Source organism: Lissotriton vulgaris, chromosome 4_1 (assembly GCF_964263255.1).
Source record: "Lissotriton vulgaris chromosome 4_1, aLisVul1.2, whole genome shotgun sequence".
Taxonomy (NCBI): Eukaryota; Metazoa; Chordata; class Amphibia; order Caudata; family Salamandridae; genus Lissotriton; species Lissotriton vulgaris.
The window spans coordinates 148777063-148792341 of NC_141691.1; the positions used below are offsets into that span (position 1 = coordinate 148777063).

A 15279-nucleotide genomic window follows, 5' to 3' on the forward strand; every position below is an offset into this window, starting at 1 on the left:
TTGAGGGACCGGGGTGCAGAGGCTCTAGCTGTGTCAGGTAGGTGGCTACCTGCCAGCCATCGGGCCACCCATTACATCTGCTGGGCAAGGTAGTATTGCTCCTTGTTAGGCAGTGCCAGTACGCCCTGACTGGTCGATAGGTATAGTTTTTAATGGCTACTCTGCAGCGTGTATTCATTCAAAGGAAGTTTCTGATGGTGCTCTCTCGTGAGCAACAAAAGGGCAGGGAGATGTATAGAGGTAAGTTGGTGAAGTAATATAAGAGTCGTGGTAACACCACCATCACAATTCGCACCACCCGGCCCATGTCGGAGAGTGGGAGAGTGTCCCAAAAAGACATTTGGGATCGGATGTAAATCAGCAGCCTGCCTAGGTTGCACCCCATAAGGTCAGTGTGTTGGCGATAAATTCTTATTCCTAAGTATCCGAAAACATTTGTTCACCTTTCTATGTGAACCCAGTTGAGTTCATATATCGGATTTGGGCAGGTATGATCAAAGGGGGTAGAGGTATGATTTTGTTGCGTTTACTATCAGCCCCGATAGGGAAGCAAAGCGTTCCAAGGTTTGCACTATCAAGGGTGGGATAGCTCAAACATCATTGATATATAGTAGAAGGTCGTCTACATACAATGAGAGGTTATGTAGCCCATCTCTTAATGAGATGCTCCAGTCTGCGCCTCTCACCCGCACAGCCTCTGCAAGCAGTTTGATAGCTAATGAAAAAAGCAACGGGGATAGTAGGCACCCCTGCCAGGTTCCTCACCCCCACCCTGATCGGGGCAGACATGTAAGGGCCTGTTCGTACCTGTTCTGTTGGTTCCCTGTATAGTAGTTTGATCATGAGAATAAAAGTTTCAGCAAGCCCATAGGGTGGAAATGCAGCAAATAAATATTCCCATTTGAGGGAATCAAAGGCCTTCTCAAGCATCCAGAGTAAAGCCATCGATTGGTGGAGTACGCCAAAACTCTAAAGAATTGCCTCAGGTTTAAGTCAGGATTGCTGGCAGGTACGAACCTATTTTGGTCTGCATGTATCAAAGTTGGAATTAGAGGCACTAGGCGATCTGTTAAGATCTTCGCTAGGATCTTATAGTCAGTATTCAATAGAGCCAAAGGCCTGTATGAGCCCAGGTACTTGGGTTCCCTGTAAGGCTTTGGCTCAGAGACCAAACACGTTTCGGGAAGGGACGGAGGAAGGATGGAGTCTGCTAAGGCCACAGTGTACATGGTATGTAGCCGCGGGGTCAATGTTATGGCATACGCCTTGTAGTATTCAGCAGGTAGCCAGTCAGAACCGTGAGTTTTGCCTGTTGCCAGTGTTGCAATAGCCTCCCGATCATCCTCTAGAGCTATCAGTGCGCTCAGCATCTCTCGCTGTTCAGGTGTGATCGTTATTAGTGTCACCGAAACAGAATGGTGTTCAAGCGCTCCTGATCATATCGAACAGTGGAATCGTACAGCACTGTATAATGCTGTGTCATTTAAGCACATTTTGTGTTGTGTATATAACATGTGTCCCAAGCTTGTATGCAGAAGTGTGTATGGGTTGGCGGGGATGTTCCTGCTGCAGTAACCATGCCAGCAACCGACCTGCTCTGTCTGGTGTTGCATGTGTGCATGCAGAGTGTGCTGTATAATTGAGACATACAAGTCTCTCCAGCAGTTCCACACGTTCGTTACGCACGATGTCTAGCCCCTGTGCTTTCCCTATGTGCATCATCTCTTATGCCTCATAGAGCAGGAGTTTGTGTTCAGTCTTGATAATGGTGTCAGTCAGTTGTTTGCGAATATTCCATGTGAGCCCTAGGCTGCGCCCCCTGATAGTGACTTTGAAAGCATCCCATTCAAGTAGTGTGTTTCCTGCTGACCCCTCGTATTCCTAAAGAACTCCGCTATCGCCATCCCCAGGGTTGCCTGGAACACTGGTTCTGCTGGTTGGAGACGTTAGGTGGGGATGGATGGCGGGCCGGTGTCTCAAGTAAGTTGCATATGCTGAGGGTTGGGAGTGGAGTGTGAGCGTCCTAAGTACTCTGTCTGTGTAATCAGGGGAAGCAGTGAGGGCGATACTACAATGCAATCTAGTCTGATGTGTAGCCTATGCACAGGAGAGTAAAAGGAGTATATAAGTGTATTGGGGTTAAGGGTGCACCATATGTCTATCAGGGACCAGTTATCGAGCCATGCAGTCAGTGCCTCTAGGTTTGATATAGCTGTAGTGCGAGTTAGAGATGGGTACGACCTATCACCTACTATTAGACAGGGGATTCCACTCCATCAAGCCAGAGCATCAGTTAATTTGCGTAGGAATAAGGCTTGATCGGAGTTCGGGGAATGTATGGAACTTACCAGCACACTGTGGCCATTCAACCTACTTTTTATGAACACATGGCAACTCTTAGTCTGCCCCCCACCCACCTCCTCTTCTGCACATGGGGGTCCCCGCTTTTACCCATATTAGCACTTCTCTGCCTTGTGATGAGTAGTTTGTACTAAACACCTGTCCCCTCCAGCGCCTGCGCAGGCGTTCTGCTTCAATCTGTGTCACTGTGCCGGTGTGTGCTTGCCTCTCACATTCCAGTTGAAAATGTTTATTAACGTCAAATCGGGGATTTGTTGATATTTGCTACCCTTAGAATATGCACTTCCATGACGTGCTGCAGTATTTAACTGTATATGTGCATACCAAGATAAGGTGATTGATTTTTGCTCCGTAGGTTTGAAAAGAAAATTGAGGTCTTAACTGTAACATTTATAACTTCATAAGAGCAGACTCGGAACGTGGATCTGCCCATACTGCATCGCCCAACCGTGGCAACTACCAAATATACTGGTATCTGGCTCAGGGAGGTGTGTGATATGGCAGCCACTCTGAATTACCTCTATAGTGTCTCAAGTTTAGCGTTGATTGTGTCTCGACATGTTTGATGGTGCCCAGTGTCCTATCGTGGTGTGATAGCGCCATTTCTCTTGGACTCCACACCCAGTCCAGCATGGAGAGAAAACCATAGCCCCTATAACACAAGTATTGGCCTCTGTAAGGGTCGGGGCATCCTACTATGTTCAATGAGGTGTGCAGGGTGCCTGAGCAATTGAATATCTACCTACTCCCAGTCAAATTATATCAGCTGAGGACTGCGGTGTGACCACAGGCAAGGCTGGAGAGGCCAGGCCTCCGGACCATTCAGGAAGGGTCCTCCACACTCTGAGATTTGGAAGATTCCACATTTTGGTCAGAGTTTGGTGTCAGGTCCCAAAAGGGTTGCAGCTACATTTATGGCAGCTCTTCTTTCCGTTATGATCGGTTCGAAGTTGGGGAAAGCTGCTGGCGGACCAGGACGACCAGCACCTCTGTTTCTGCCTCTACGGCGACCCATCTTTCCACAGTGCCTTCCCTGCGATGAGTGCCCTTCTGCTAGGCCAGCACCTTCCAGCCAGTCCCAGGCTTCCGATGGTGTGTCAAAGAAGCGGGCAGCACCTTTCGCCACCACCTGCATTCGAGTCAGGAATTATCGAGAGTAACGTATGTCTGATTCACTGAGGTGACGCTTCACAGCTAAGAAGGAGCTCCGTCGCCTTTGCACCTGCGTCGAGTAGTCGGGAAATAGCATGATCCCGGCGTTTTGGATCTTGATTTCAGTCAGCTTATGCTCTTCTGTCAGAACAATGTCCCTGTCTCTGTAGTTCAGAAGACTGAATAATAATGGCCTTGGATTTGGTGGCTTGTGTGCTGGCACTCTGTGAGCCTACTTGATCACAAAATGAGGCAACAGTGCATTTTCAGGCATCAGGTTTTTCAGCCAGTTTTCAACGTAGGTCACTGGGTCCTGTCCTTGCTCACCCTCAAGTAGGCCCACCACTTGTTTTGGCGTGAGCGACAGTCTGCATCTTCCAGCTTGTCTTCTAGTGTGCTCATCCTAGTCAATAGTGTGTGTAGTGCTGTGGCATTTTCGCGAGTTTTTTGGCTGTAATTCTGCCAGGGAGTGTTCCTTGGTATAAACTTTTTCCGCCAGCTTGTGGTGGTCTGCACATAATAGGGTGAAATCCAATGCAACTTTGTCGATTTTAGATTCCAGGGAAGTGCACGTTTGGTCAAGAGCAGCTACTATCTTCTTGACAGCCTTCAGCACTGTGTCTAATTTAGCAGCTAGCGCGTGGTGTACCACTTCTTGGTCCAGGGTGTCATCCGCCTGTGGTGCCTCAACTGTTGTGGAGCGTGCTCCTGTTTGTGGATTGTCTGATCGCAGTCAGCCCATGACCAGCTGTTTGACGGTAGGCATGTGGCAACGCCCTGCAGGGTACTTTACATTATCTGGGGACCTTTTAGTTAAGCCCTTGATTCCCTCATCACGGACCCCAGCTTCTGCTTGCGTGGTGATGCGTTTCCTCCCCGGGTCCAGCCAACGTGTGAATGAGTGGTGGTGTTCAGCTACCGCTGCCTGTGTGAGCCAATAGCCGTAGAGCATCTTGAGAGGAGTTTTTAAGTCCAATGGTGGGTCCTATGCTTCTCACTTATGTCATCCCTGGGCTGTGCGGCGCCGCTTCGTACAGCGTAGAGAGTCACTCTGTTCTGCCCAGGTCCATTTCGCCTGCATGGAAGCTGCTGCTAGAGGCAGTATTGGCGTGTAAGGATGGTCCAGCCAGCGAGAAATGGTAAAACTTTTCTAGCATGGGAGCAGTGTACCGTAGGTGCTCATTGCTTCCTTGCTCACCACTAATCTTATTCCTCACAGCGCCTCCCAGTCAGAACCTGCAATCAGATGACATGCGTGGGCCCTAGACCCGAACCGGCCTCCGGGCTCCACTTTGTGCTTCTTGCCCTCAAGAGTAAAACAGTCGCGCTGGCCTCACTTCTACCTCTCTGGCTCACCTTTACTTGATAGCAGCGTCGTCCTTCTCAACGAGCTGCCGGCTGCTCCCGCATTGTGCCTGGCCCGAACAGTTCCGCTCAGGCTGTGGAAGAAATGGCCGCCACTGGTCTCTGCTCCCGGGCCTTCTGAGCGGTTGCCAGATTATAGAGTCTGCCTCCTGTTGCTGCAGTAGGTCTGTGTATGGACGTTGGCAACCCCGATTAGGGCGTTCTCTCTGCTCCCCGCTTGGCAGTCACTCGGTGGGCCTAGGTTCGGTCTGTCCGCCGGGCCCTCTCCTATTCCTGCAGTGTCTAGACTGACCCTGCAGGCCAGACTCTGCTATTGCTGCATCAAATTCTCTCCGATCGCAGTCAGTCTTGTTGCCACCCCCCCTCCTGCTTCTCTTATAAGCCACAGCGGTCAGCGTCTACTAGAGTACCGCCTCCATCTCATCCTCCCACAGACCTCTTTCGCTGGAGCCTAGCCACAGCTGCCGTAAGAATGCGCCGGCATGCCCCTGGCTCAGTGCTTGCTGCTGCAGCCTGCCTTTAGTTCCTCGATATTTCGCTAGTAGCGACATCAAAGCACTAGTTGTCTGGAGTATCCCGGCCCCATACAGTGGTTAATCAGTAGCTTTCACAGAGCACTGTGCAGGATAAAAGGGGTGAATGTGGAGCTGTTCTACGGTACGTCCACCATCTTGGCTCGCAAGCCGTGCCCCCTTTTCGCCCATCTTTATAATTGGCTCCTGTCACTGTTTTTTGTAAAGGGTGGCTTTTCATTGGTCAATAGGCGTACCAGTCCCTCCTTTTCTCTTCTTGTAACCTCCCATAAGGACACCCCGTTACAAGTGTTACTCAGTACGTTTTAATGACAGTCTCAGAGCACTATTTTCTTAAATAGCTTTGTCCTGCCTGCTGTTGCTGTGCTGCTCTTCATACGAGATAGGCAAAGTTACTGTTCTACTGTAATATGTCTTCCATGATTTATCTGTACAGTTCAACAATTTAACATATTAAGATATGCTGATAAGATACCTTAAAATGTGGGATCCCCGTCCATGGATGAGAAATAAGGGTGGGGAGTATTTATACTTCCAGGCTATGGCTAATTCGCTACTATTTGTTTTCCTTTCCTGTGTTTTCAATTATAAATATATTTCGTGACCACATGGGTATTGGATGTGCTTGGCATTTTAAAAAGTGTTTAAGAATAAGACAATACATTGATAGAGGATCCCAGTTCTAAGTCAGGAGCATGAACTTTGATTTCATAATTACTCTCCACAAATCCTCCTTGGAAAAACCTGAAAATAATTCAAATAGTTTTGAGTGATTAATAGATTTCTCATTAGACTGAGCCATCACAAAGAGGTGCTCTTAAATAGTCCCAGCACTGCTTTCTGTGCTTAAGGTATGTCTCACAGGGTTAACACAGTTTTTTCCAGTAAGAAACTGTTCTGCAAATCTACCCACATTCTTTTTGAAGTTAATCTCCAAAAAAACAAGATTACGGTAATTTTTATCAGCTTGCTATTCAATCATAGTTATCTACTCCTAATAAAAAAGGCAAAATATATGTGCATTTAGATAGGTCATTTACATTTTTTTTAACTGTTTATTTTATGTTGCAAAAAATGTTCCGTAATAACGCACAATTCACACAGGCAGTTATATTAAATATTTCTGACTTTTATTAAAGAAACAAAAAATGTGCAAGACCTTTCCCTGTGCATATGGCATTCATGGGTATTGAACTATTCCAATGTTAACTACTTGTGCATGGTGATGATGCATAAGAACATCAGTCGCAGCGAGTAGACTAGTCAATGGGACTTGGAGCATCACTGAAATAGATCCAAGAAAATACAATGTAACGCATACTAATTATGTTAGTTTAATTGTAGGATAACTTACCAAGGCTGCTAAAGACCAAACATTCTTGTTGTAGAGGAAGTCTAGGTTGCTTCGCCTAAGATACACAAGTCCACCAATCACAGCAAGCAGCAAACCCAACATCAGCGGTCCGGCATAATTGGGAGGCCTTATCACTCGAATCTAACAAAACAATAACATTTTAATTCCCTTTCATATTGTACCAGTTAGAGAAGTATTTTAGTCCAACAATACATTTGTTAGTTCTTACTTTAAATCATTCAGTCAGAGACAATAAAATAGTTCACTGCAGTCAGCATTTATAAAAAGGTAACAATTTAAGCAAATAGTGTATTTACTCGGAAAAAAACAAACATTTGTACATTGGTTGCAGAACATGCTGCGATTTAAAAAAAAAATCATATTATACATCACAGTTTGCGGAGCGCCATCAAAAGGAAGGGAAAATATACACCTGTTAATGCTAGTAATCCAGCACAGGCAGCATCTACAGATGCACAGTTATTTATATATTTAAGTGTTTTACTAAATGTATAACAAAAATAAAATGTGATCAATATGTATACTTCAATTTTATCATTCAAAATCTAATGTACAGAAAATCTAAATTACGAATGAATTCAATTAAATTAACATTAATTCCTGGAGAGTCTCCACTTTATTCTTTGGGAGTGTGCAGTATCTTTTGTTTGCCATGTGTGGTGCTGGACTTACTCCAAGGTTGGGCTGGAATAGATTTCAGCCTTTTTTTCATTACATGTGTGTTTTGCAAATTCCAATATTCTTATTCTGTTGTGGATGTGTGTTTCCCATTAGCAAGTCCCTCCCTGTACCTTCATTAGCTATTAATTAATCCCACCCATGTAGTAGTAATTATTCCCCGTTTTCGCATCCCTTCTCCTGCTTTCGCTCACATTTGCTACAAAAATGTATACCTAAATGTGCAGGAATCCCCAACACCACTGCGGAGATATCTATACAGAAAAGACGGGGGAAGTGGAAGTAGAGATCTCCACCGCAGTGGCGTAACGATACTTCAGGGGGCCCCCCTGCAAGGTACATGGAGGGGGGCCCCCCCTCACTCCGGACCCCAAGCCCCGCCCTGACCCTCAGTGGACTCAGACCCTCATCGGTCAGCCAGACCCCAGGTCTAGCCCCGCCTTGATCCTCACTGGACTCAGACCCTCATCTCTCAGCCAGACCCCGACCCCCGCTCTGACCCTCACTGGACTCGGACCTTCATCCCTCAGACCCCATGCCTAGCCCCGCCCTGACCCCCACTGGACTCAGACCCTCATCCGTCAGCCAGACCCCAGGTCTAGCCCCACCCTGACCCTCACTGGACTCAGACCCCTCATCCATCAGCCAGACCCCACGCCCCGCCCTGACCCTCACTGGACTCGGACCCTCATCCCTCAGACCCCATGCCTAGCCCCGCCCTGACCCTCACTGGACTCAGACCCTCATCTCTCAGCCAGACCCCGACCCCCGCCCTGACCCTCACTGGACTCGGACCCTCATCCCTCAGACCCCATGCCTAGCCCCGCCCTGACCCTCACTGGACTCAGACCCCTCATCCCTCAGACCCCAGGCCTAGCCCTGCCCCTCACTGGACTCAGACCTCTCATCCAGACCCCAAGCCCCGCCCTGACCCTCACTGGACTCCGACCCTCATCCCTCACCAGACCCCAAGCCCCGCCCTGACCCTCACTGGACTCAGACCCTCATCTCTCAGCCAGACCCCGACCCCCGCACTGACCCTCACTGGACTCAGACCCCTCATCCAGACCCCAAGCCCCGCCCTGACCCTCACTGGACTCAGACCCTCATCCCTCACCAGACCCCAAGCCCCGCCCTGACCCTCACTGGCCTCAGACCATCATCCCTCAGCCAGACCCCGACCCCCGCACTGACCCTCACTGGACTCAGACCCCTCATCCAGACCCCAAGCCCCGCCCTGACCCTCACTGGACTCAGACCCTCATCCCTCACCAGACCCCAAGCCCCGCCCTGACCCTCACTGGACTCAGACCATCATCCCTCAGGCCCCACCCGAACCCTCACTGGACTCAGACCCTCATCCCTCAGACCACAGGCCCCGCCCTGACCCTCACTGGACTCAGACCATCATCCCTCAGCCAGACCCCAGGCCTAGCCCTGCCCTGACCCTCACTGGACTCAGACCCCTCATCCCTCAGACCCCAGGCCTAGCCCTGCCCCTCACTGGACTCAGACCCTCATCCCTCAGCCTGACCCCAAGCCCCGCCCTGACCCTCACTGGACTCAGACCTCTCATCCCTCTGCCAGACCCCCGGCCTAGCCCCACCCTGGACTCAGACCTCTCATCGCTCAGACCCCAGCCTAGCCCCACCCTGACCCTCACTGGATTCAAAACCTCTCATCCCTCAGACCCCAAGCCCCGCCCTGACCCTCACTGGACTCAGACCTCTCATCCCTCAGACCCCAGGCCTAGCCCCACCCTGACCCTCACTGGACTCAAAACCTCTCATCCCTCAGACCCCAAGCCCCGCCCTGACCCTCACTGGACTTAGACCTCTCATCCCTCAGACCCCAGGCCCCGCACTGACCCTCACTGGACTCAGACCTCTCATCCCTCAGACCCCAGGCCTAGCCCTTCGCTGACCCTCACTGGACTCAGACCCTCATCCCTCAGACCCCAGGCCCCGCACTGACCCTCACTGGACTCAGACCTCTCATCCCTCAGACCCCAGGCCCCACCCTGACCCTCACTGGACTGAGACCTCTCATCCCTCAGACCCCAGGCCTAGCCCCACCCTGACCCTCACTGGACTTAGACCTCTCATCCCTCAGACCCCAGGCCTAGCCCCACCCTAATCCTCACTGGACTTAGACCTCTCATCCCTCAGACCCCAGGCCTAGCCCCGCCTTGACCCTCACTGGACTCAGACCTCTCATCCCTCAGACCCTAGGCCCCACCCTTCTGTAGTTCACTTTAAATTATGGCTATGCGCGCTGCCGCGCCCGGGCGCCCCTGATGCCACGCACACGCCCCACACGGAAACGCACCTGAGTGCTGCTGCTTATTGGCCCGGCTGGCTGGCACATGATGTTTGTGCGTGCCCTGGGGCTGCCCCATTGCTCACCACCACTCAGCAGCAGCCAGCCCTAGTGCCCACGCCCCCCACGCGCATATGCAGCGGCATAAGTGCGGAAAAGAAAGTGAAAGAATTAAAGGCCTGTCCCGCTGCCCGCCGCCATTTCATAGAATCAGGCGGCAGTGCTTAGACTAAGATATTAACAGTTATCTCAGTCTAAGCACTGCCGCCTGATTCTCTTAGTCTAAACTGGCACTACGTGCCGCCTGATTCTATGAAATGGCGGCGGGCCGCAGGACAGGCCTTTCATTCTTTCACTTTCCGTCCATTGAGCTATATAACACTAACAATAAATACATAACTTTTGTTTGCGACCAGTTTCATTAGCTTCCAAGAGCAAAGTTGATTTTGCTTGTTTACATTTCTAAAAGTTTGCATGAATTCAAGGGCAAATGCTTAACCTTCTTCACCACTTAAGGTTCCTCATCCCACTGAATTTTAGCCTGTACAGTGAGGTCCTGTTTACACTGGTTTGATGTGGTTAGTTTTCACTCCCGTCCATCCACTGCCAAGGAAAGAAAAGTGGAGTTTGAAAATATTGTCTGTAGTGATGAAGAAAGTTCTTCACAGAGGGGCGACGGGGAAAAGGCGCACAACAAGGAAGTTGCAGGAGTGATCTAAACACAGGCTCCATAGTCAATACAGGAAAAATAAAGATATTTCATTCACAGTTAAATCGATGCATAGCAGGGCAAATAAACGCCCGAGGAAACTAGATGGCTGCCAGTTAAAAGGAGTTGCTAGGGCAATGTAAAAGCACAGCCGATGGGGACCATCTTTCAACTTACTAACTGCTCTCCTCAACTAAACAGGTCGCGCGTCAGCAAAATAAATACAGCGCTTTTTGGTGCTTCTGTTAATACATAACTTGAAAGCCATGAGCAACACCCACCCACCCACTTCTACATGTTTATTTCCCACTCTGCTGTCCTGCTGCCTTTGCTTTCATCAGGTGCGAGCAGTCACCATTCCATTCCAGTCCGACACTCTCTCACTGGGTGATGACGGGCCTAACGGGGGCCACGGCCGCTCCCCCCCCCCCCCATTTCGGACTTGCTCTCTGGGCCCCAGGCCATCGAAGACTCGGGCCCGGCCGGGGCCCGCACGCACCATGATTTCGAACACTAGACTGTCTCAGGGTGGCCCCGGCTGGCGGCCGCACCATTTACAAGACTCCAGCCAGCCTCCCAGGGGGGGGGGGCCCAGCCGGGGCCCCGCCAGCACCATCTCAAATACAGCAGGGGCCCCTGCCGGCCGAGGCCGGCAGCGCTGCGCACCATTATGCAAAGCCTGCCTTAGATACTTGAGTGTTGTTGCTGAACTCGGGTCCTACCTGCCCACTCTAGACGGGGGATCTTTAAAAGTCAAATGCTGTCGCAGGAGGAGGGTGTACAATGCTGTAGCACGCAGCTAGTTGCTGGGGGGTGCCTCAGCGATGGACTGCCATTGGTAGTCGGGTTCAGGAGTCTCCTTGTGAAAGGGACTAAAGTGAAACGAAAGTACTGGGCAACGACGTGATTTGCGCATGACGTCAGGGCAATCGTCCCGACAGGGCAACACTGCAGTGCAAAGCCACCCAGGAGCTAGCAACAATTAAAATATGGCCTGCGGCCTCACGGTCCCTCTCCGTCATCTCTGGTCTCTGTGAAGCCTGCCTCACGCGCGCACTTTCAATTAAGCATTACAATGGTCCCTGATCCCAGACCAGCCCCATCCTGAGAGTAACATGCAGCCTTCTGCGAACCTTGCACTATTATGCAGAGGCCACGGCGACGTACTGGTGCAATAAACGAAGGCGATGCTATAACCATTAATCAGTAATCACCAAATAAACCTGACAGATATGTGGTCCTTGCTGGCTCGGCTGATGGGGCCCCTGGAGCGTGGGGGCCCCCCCGCAATGCGTGGGCTGCGGGGGCCTGTGTTACGCCCCTGCTCCACCGTATGTCTGAATTGCTTTTTGTAGTAAGTAGTACTACTCGAGTACATCTTCAAGTTCTCCAAAATGCAGTTTGCAAATTCGGCCCTTATGCCTGGAAATCCTGAGTAAGCTCAGACTAAAATCTTGGTACAAGAAAAATCTTTAAAAATCGGACCCCAACTGTACAGCGCATCCTTGTACCTTTCAACACCATTTCACATTAGTGTATACAATAGGATATCCTCCAGCATTGTGTGTAAAAATACTACTAAGCAATACCATAATCAGCTCGGGGCTAACACCCTGTCATCCGCACACACATCCTGGCACTACGGCATTGTCCCAGCGGGGATGTGGCTGCGGTACCCACCAGTGGCGCTCTGAAAGCTTGAAAGCGAGGCGAGGGACGTTTTTGCTGAGACTGCCTGCACTGCGGACTGGCCGAGAAAGATGGCGCCTGCCCCTGAGCGATCCTGGTGCACCGGGGCGGAGTGATCGCCTGACTCCCGGAGGGGCGGAAACTACCAAGGTATTGCCGGGAAGACGTGGCTGGGGAGCCGGTAACGTTGTGCTGGCCACGACGCTGACCCAGCAGCGCAGAACCGTGAGGTGCACAGGCCGCGGACGCCAGGCCAAAGGATACTGGGATAGACTCAGTGGCAAAAAGGCAGCAGGCACGAGCAATGCCCCACCCCCCTACTCCCTTGGGGAGAACGTGGTACATGGCAGTCGGAGGAACGTAATTCCCTTGAAGAGGGCCCCCATAGAGATATCTGGCTCTTATCAGGCAAGTGGGCGGCAGCCCAAGATGGTGGCCTGCCAAAATAGCGAGGTAAGCGCGGATGCAGGGGGGACCAGTGATGGACTTGCCGGCTGCAGGAATTAGTCACAGATACGCCTGGCAGCAACTGCAAACAGTGAGGTACCTTGCTCGAGGACTGACTGAGTCCCAGTGTGGCTTGGATACAGGCGAAATAGAGAACAAGGATCAAGGGGGCAGACCACTGGCTGTGGAGGGAGAGGTTGAGTGATCAGTGAACGGGGGTGGGGGGGGGCGAGGGGGGTGGAGGAAAGAGCCCCGAGTAGGTGAACTCGGCAACGGTGAAGGGACACCCCCAAAAACCCTTTGCAAGATGTCAGCGGCTGGGACCTCGACTCATGATGGGAAATCTATGCCCCCAGTGGGAAGTCAGCTACAAGAAACGGAGCCCACCTTATGAACAATAATGGCGGCCATACTGGAGCTCCGTGGATCCATTACACCCATCGAGCCTAAATTGGGCACAGTAACGATTGACGTAAATCTACTGACTTTCACAACATTTCTGAGAAGGTGGCAGCTGTGGAAACGCAATGAAATGGTCTGCTCTCCAAAACCACGACTTGAGCATTTATGATGGGAGTTGGGAAGGGGCTATCACTATATGGACGGTCCCCTGGGGGCTCGTGAGCGGAAAAGACCTCAGACACATCCTCCAGACCTACACATTAGGTGATGCAGACAATAGATAATCATGATGCTTCCTGGAGTTGAAAATAGGGTTGTGGAATGCTAACGGGTTGGGGAGCAGCATCAAGCGTACACTGATATTGCAACACCTACGGAGTCACAACCGTGACATTGTGATGATACAAGAGACATACCTCAGGGTTCACTATTACAAGGCCCTGGATCGAATGGGGTATGCCCCCAGAGCCCACACTGAATGCACAATTGACTCTCGGGGGGTGGGGGGGGGGGGGGGGGGGAGAAAATGTATCTTAGTGAGGAAATCCCTGCAGTTTATCCCTCCAAGGAAATGGCGAGACGACCATGGGCGATATGTGGCCCTCAATAGGTCATGGGATGGAACAGATCTTAACATCTGCTCGGCATATGTCCCGCCCCGACTCTTGAGTATGACCCTCCCTCATCTCTGGAGAGGGGAGGGGGGGGGGAGGGTCAGGGGGGTTGTTTTTGGAGCTTCCCCCAGCATACTATTGATAAGAGATGATTTAAATGCAGTCTTTGATGTGAGCATGGACAGAACAAGCGCTCGGGCGGGAAGTGGAGGAGCGAGTGAGGCGCTCTTGTCGCAGTTTGCATCCGCAATGGGATTGGTGGATTTGGGGAGAGAACACAACCCTGGTTCCTGTCAATACACATACTTCTTGGCTCCACATGGAAGACCATTTATTAGTATTGCGAACTCCGATATCCACGTTCTCAACACCAACACACCTTGTGAGGAGGATTTCGGACCATTCCCCACTGGAGGCCTAGGTGGTAGGCACACAGGCGGATCACATCCCCAAGGTGAGTCCTGGTATTTGTGAGAAAGTGCCATCTTTCTTGCTTTGGTATGCCCCCACTTTTTTCTGACTGCTGATGTGCTTTGACTGAGTGTGCCCTGGGCTCCTGCCAACCAGGTACCCAGGGCCTGTGTTCCTTCCCTAGAACTGTGTTACGACTAAAACCCAATTGACATCTCTGGCCACTTGTCAGCCCCTAGTAAATGGTACCATAGGTACCCAGGGCATGGTCACCAGAGAAGACCCCTGAGGGCTGCAGCACTTATTGTGCCACCCTCAGGGGCCCTGTACCCTGACACCCACAAACCGCCTTTGCAGGCTGAGTGTCTAAGTACAGAACTAAACAAAGAGTCAACATGGCACAAATCCCTGTGTGCCATGCCCACAGAACCCACTGCCCTGGCATACTTCAGTCACCCCTCTAGCTGGGTGCCCTATGCCAGAGGTGTGGGCACAGGTGCATGATCCCTGTGCCCCTTCAGTACCCAGGGCCATTCCTGGGCACTGTAAGTGCAGTGATGCCATTAAGAGAGGGTGCTGGGAGGTTGTCATTACGAACTCCACAGCACCATAATGGCTACACTGAAGACTGACATGTTTGGATACCAAACTTCTCAGCACATTAAACCCACATTGATGCCAGTGTGGGATTTAATGTAAAATGCACCAGAGGGCATCTTAGAGATGCCCCCTGAAAACCTAGCCTACAATCCACGTCTTGGCTGAGTGGCTGCAGAGGCTGCCACACAGCAGACATGTTGCTGGACCCCTGGGGAGAGCCCCCCGCTCTCCTGGGCCTGCAACAATGCACATCCTGGGCGAGGTGCTCGGTCTCCTCCCCCAGGATGGGCAGGGGGAAGCTTCAAAGGCATGCCGCCTCTGTGAGCTTCTCCAGACCATTTGCTGTACCCAGCAACTGGCCCCCACCAGTCCTGACCCCCACTCTGGCAGGAAAAACTACATCAAGGAAGGGGGGGTGTGCCAGCCTATGCCAACCCCACCCCTCAGGTGGGGGAGACTAGGTGAAGCACGACCCCAGGCTCTGGCCATCTTGAAGATAGGGAGCCCTGCCCAATCACAGCTAGGCTCCTGTCCCCCTCCCACAGGAGAGGAGCAGGCTAGGGGGTGTACCCACCCCAGGACAGGACTGAACCTTCCTTCCTCAGATCCAGATAAGAAAAGAAA

General features: G+C 51.4%; 1 protein-coding gene across 1 annotated transcript in view; it reads right to left on the reverse strand.

Annotated features, from left to right (window-relative positions):
- MAGT1 (magnesium transporter 1) overlaps positions 1–15279 on the reverse strand; it is a 164083-nt gene that overhangs the window by 94028 nt on the left and 54776 nt on the right. Inside the window, exon 5 of the mRNA XM_086918407.1 lies at positions 6766–6906. Within this exon, the coding sequence (XP_086774533.1) occupies positions 6766–6906 (141 nt within the window). The remainder of the gene's footprint in view (positions 1–6765; positions 6907–15279) is intronic.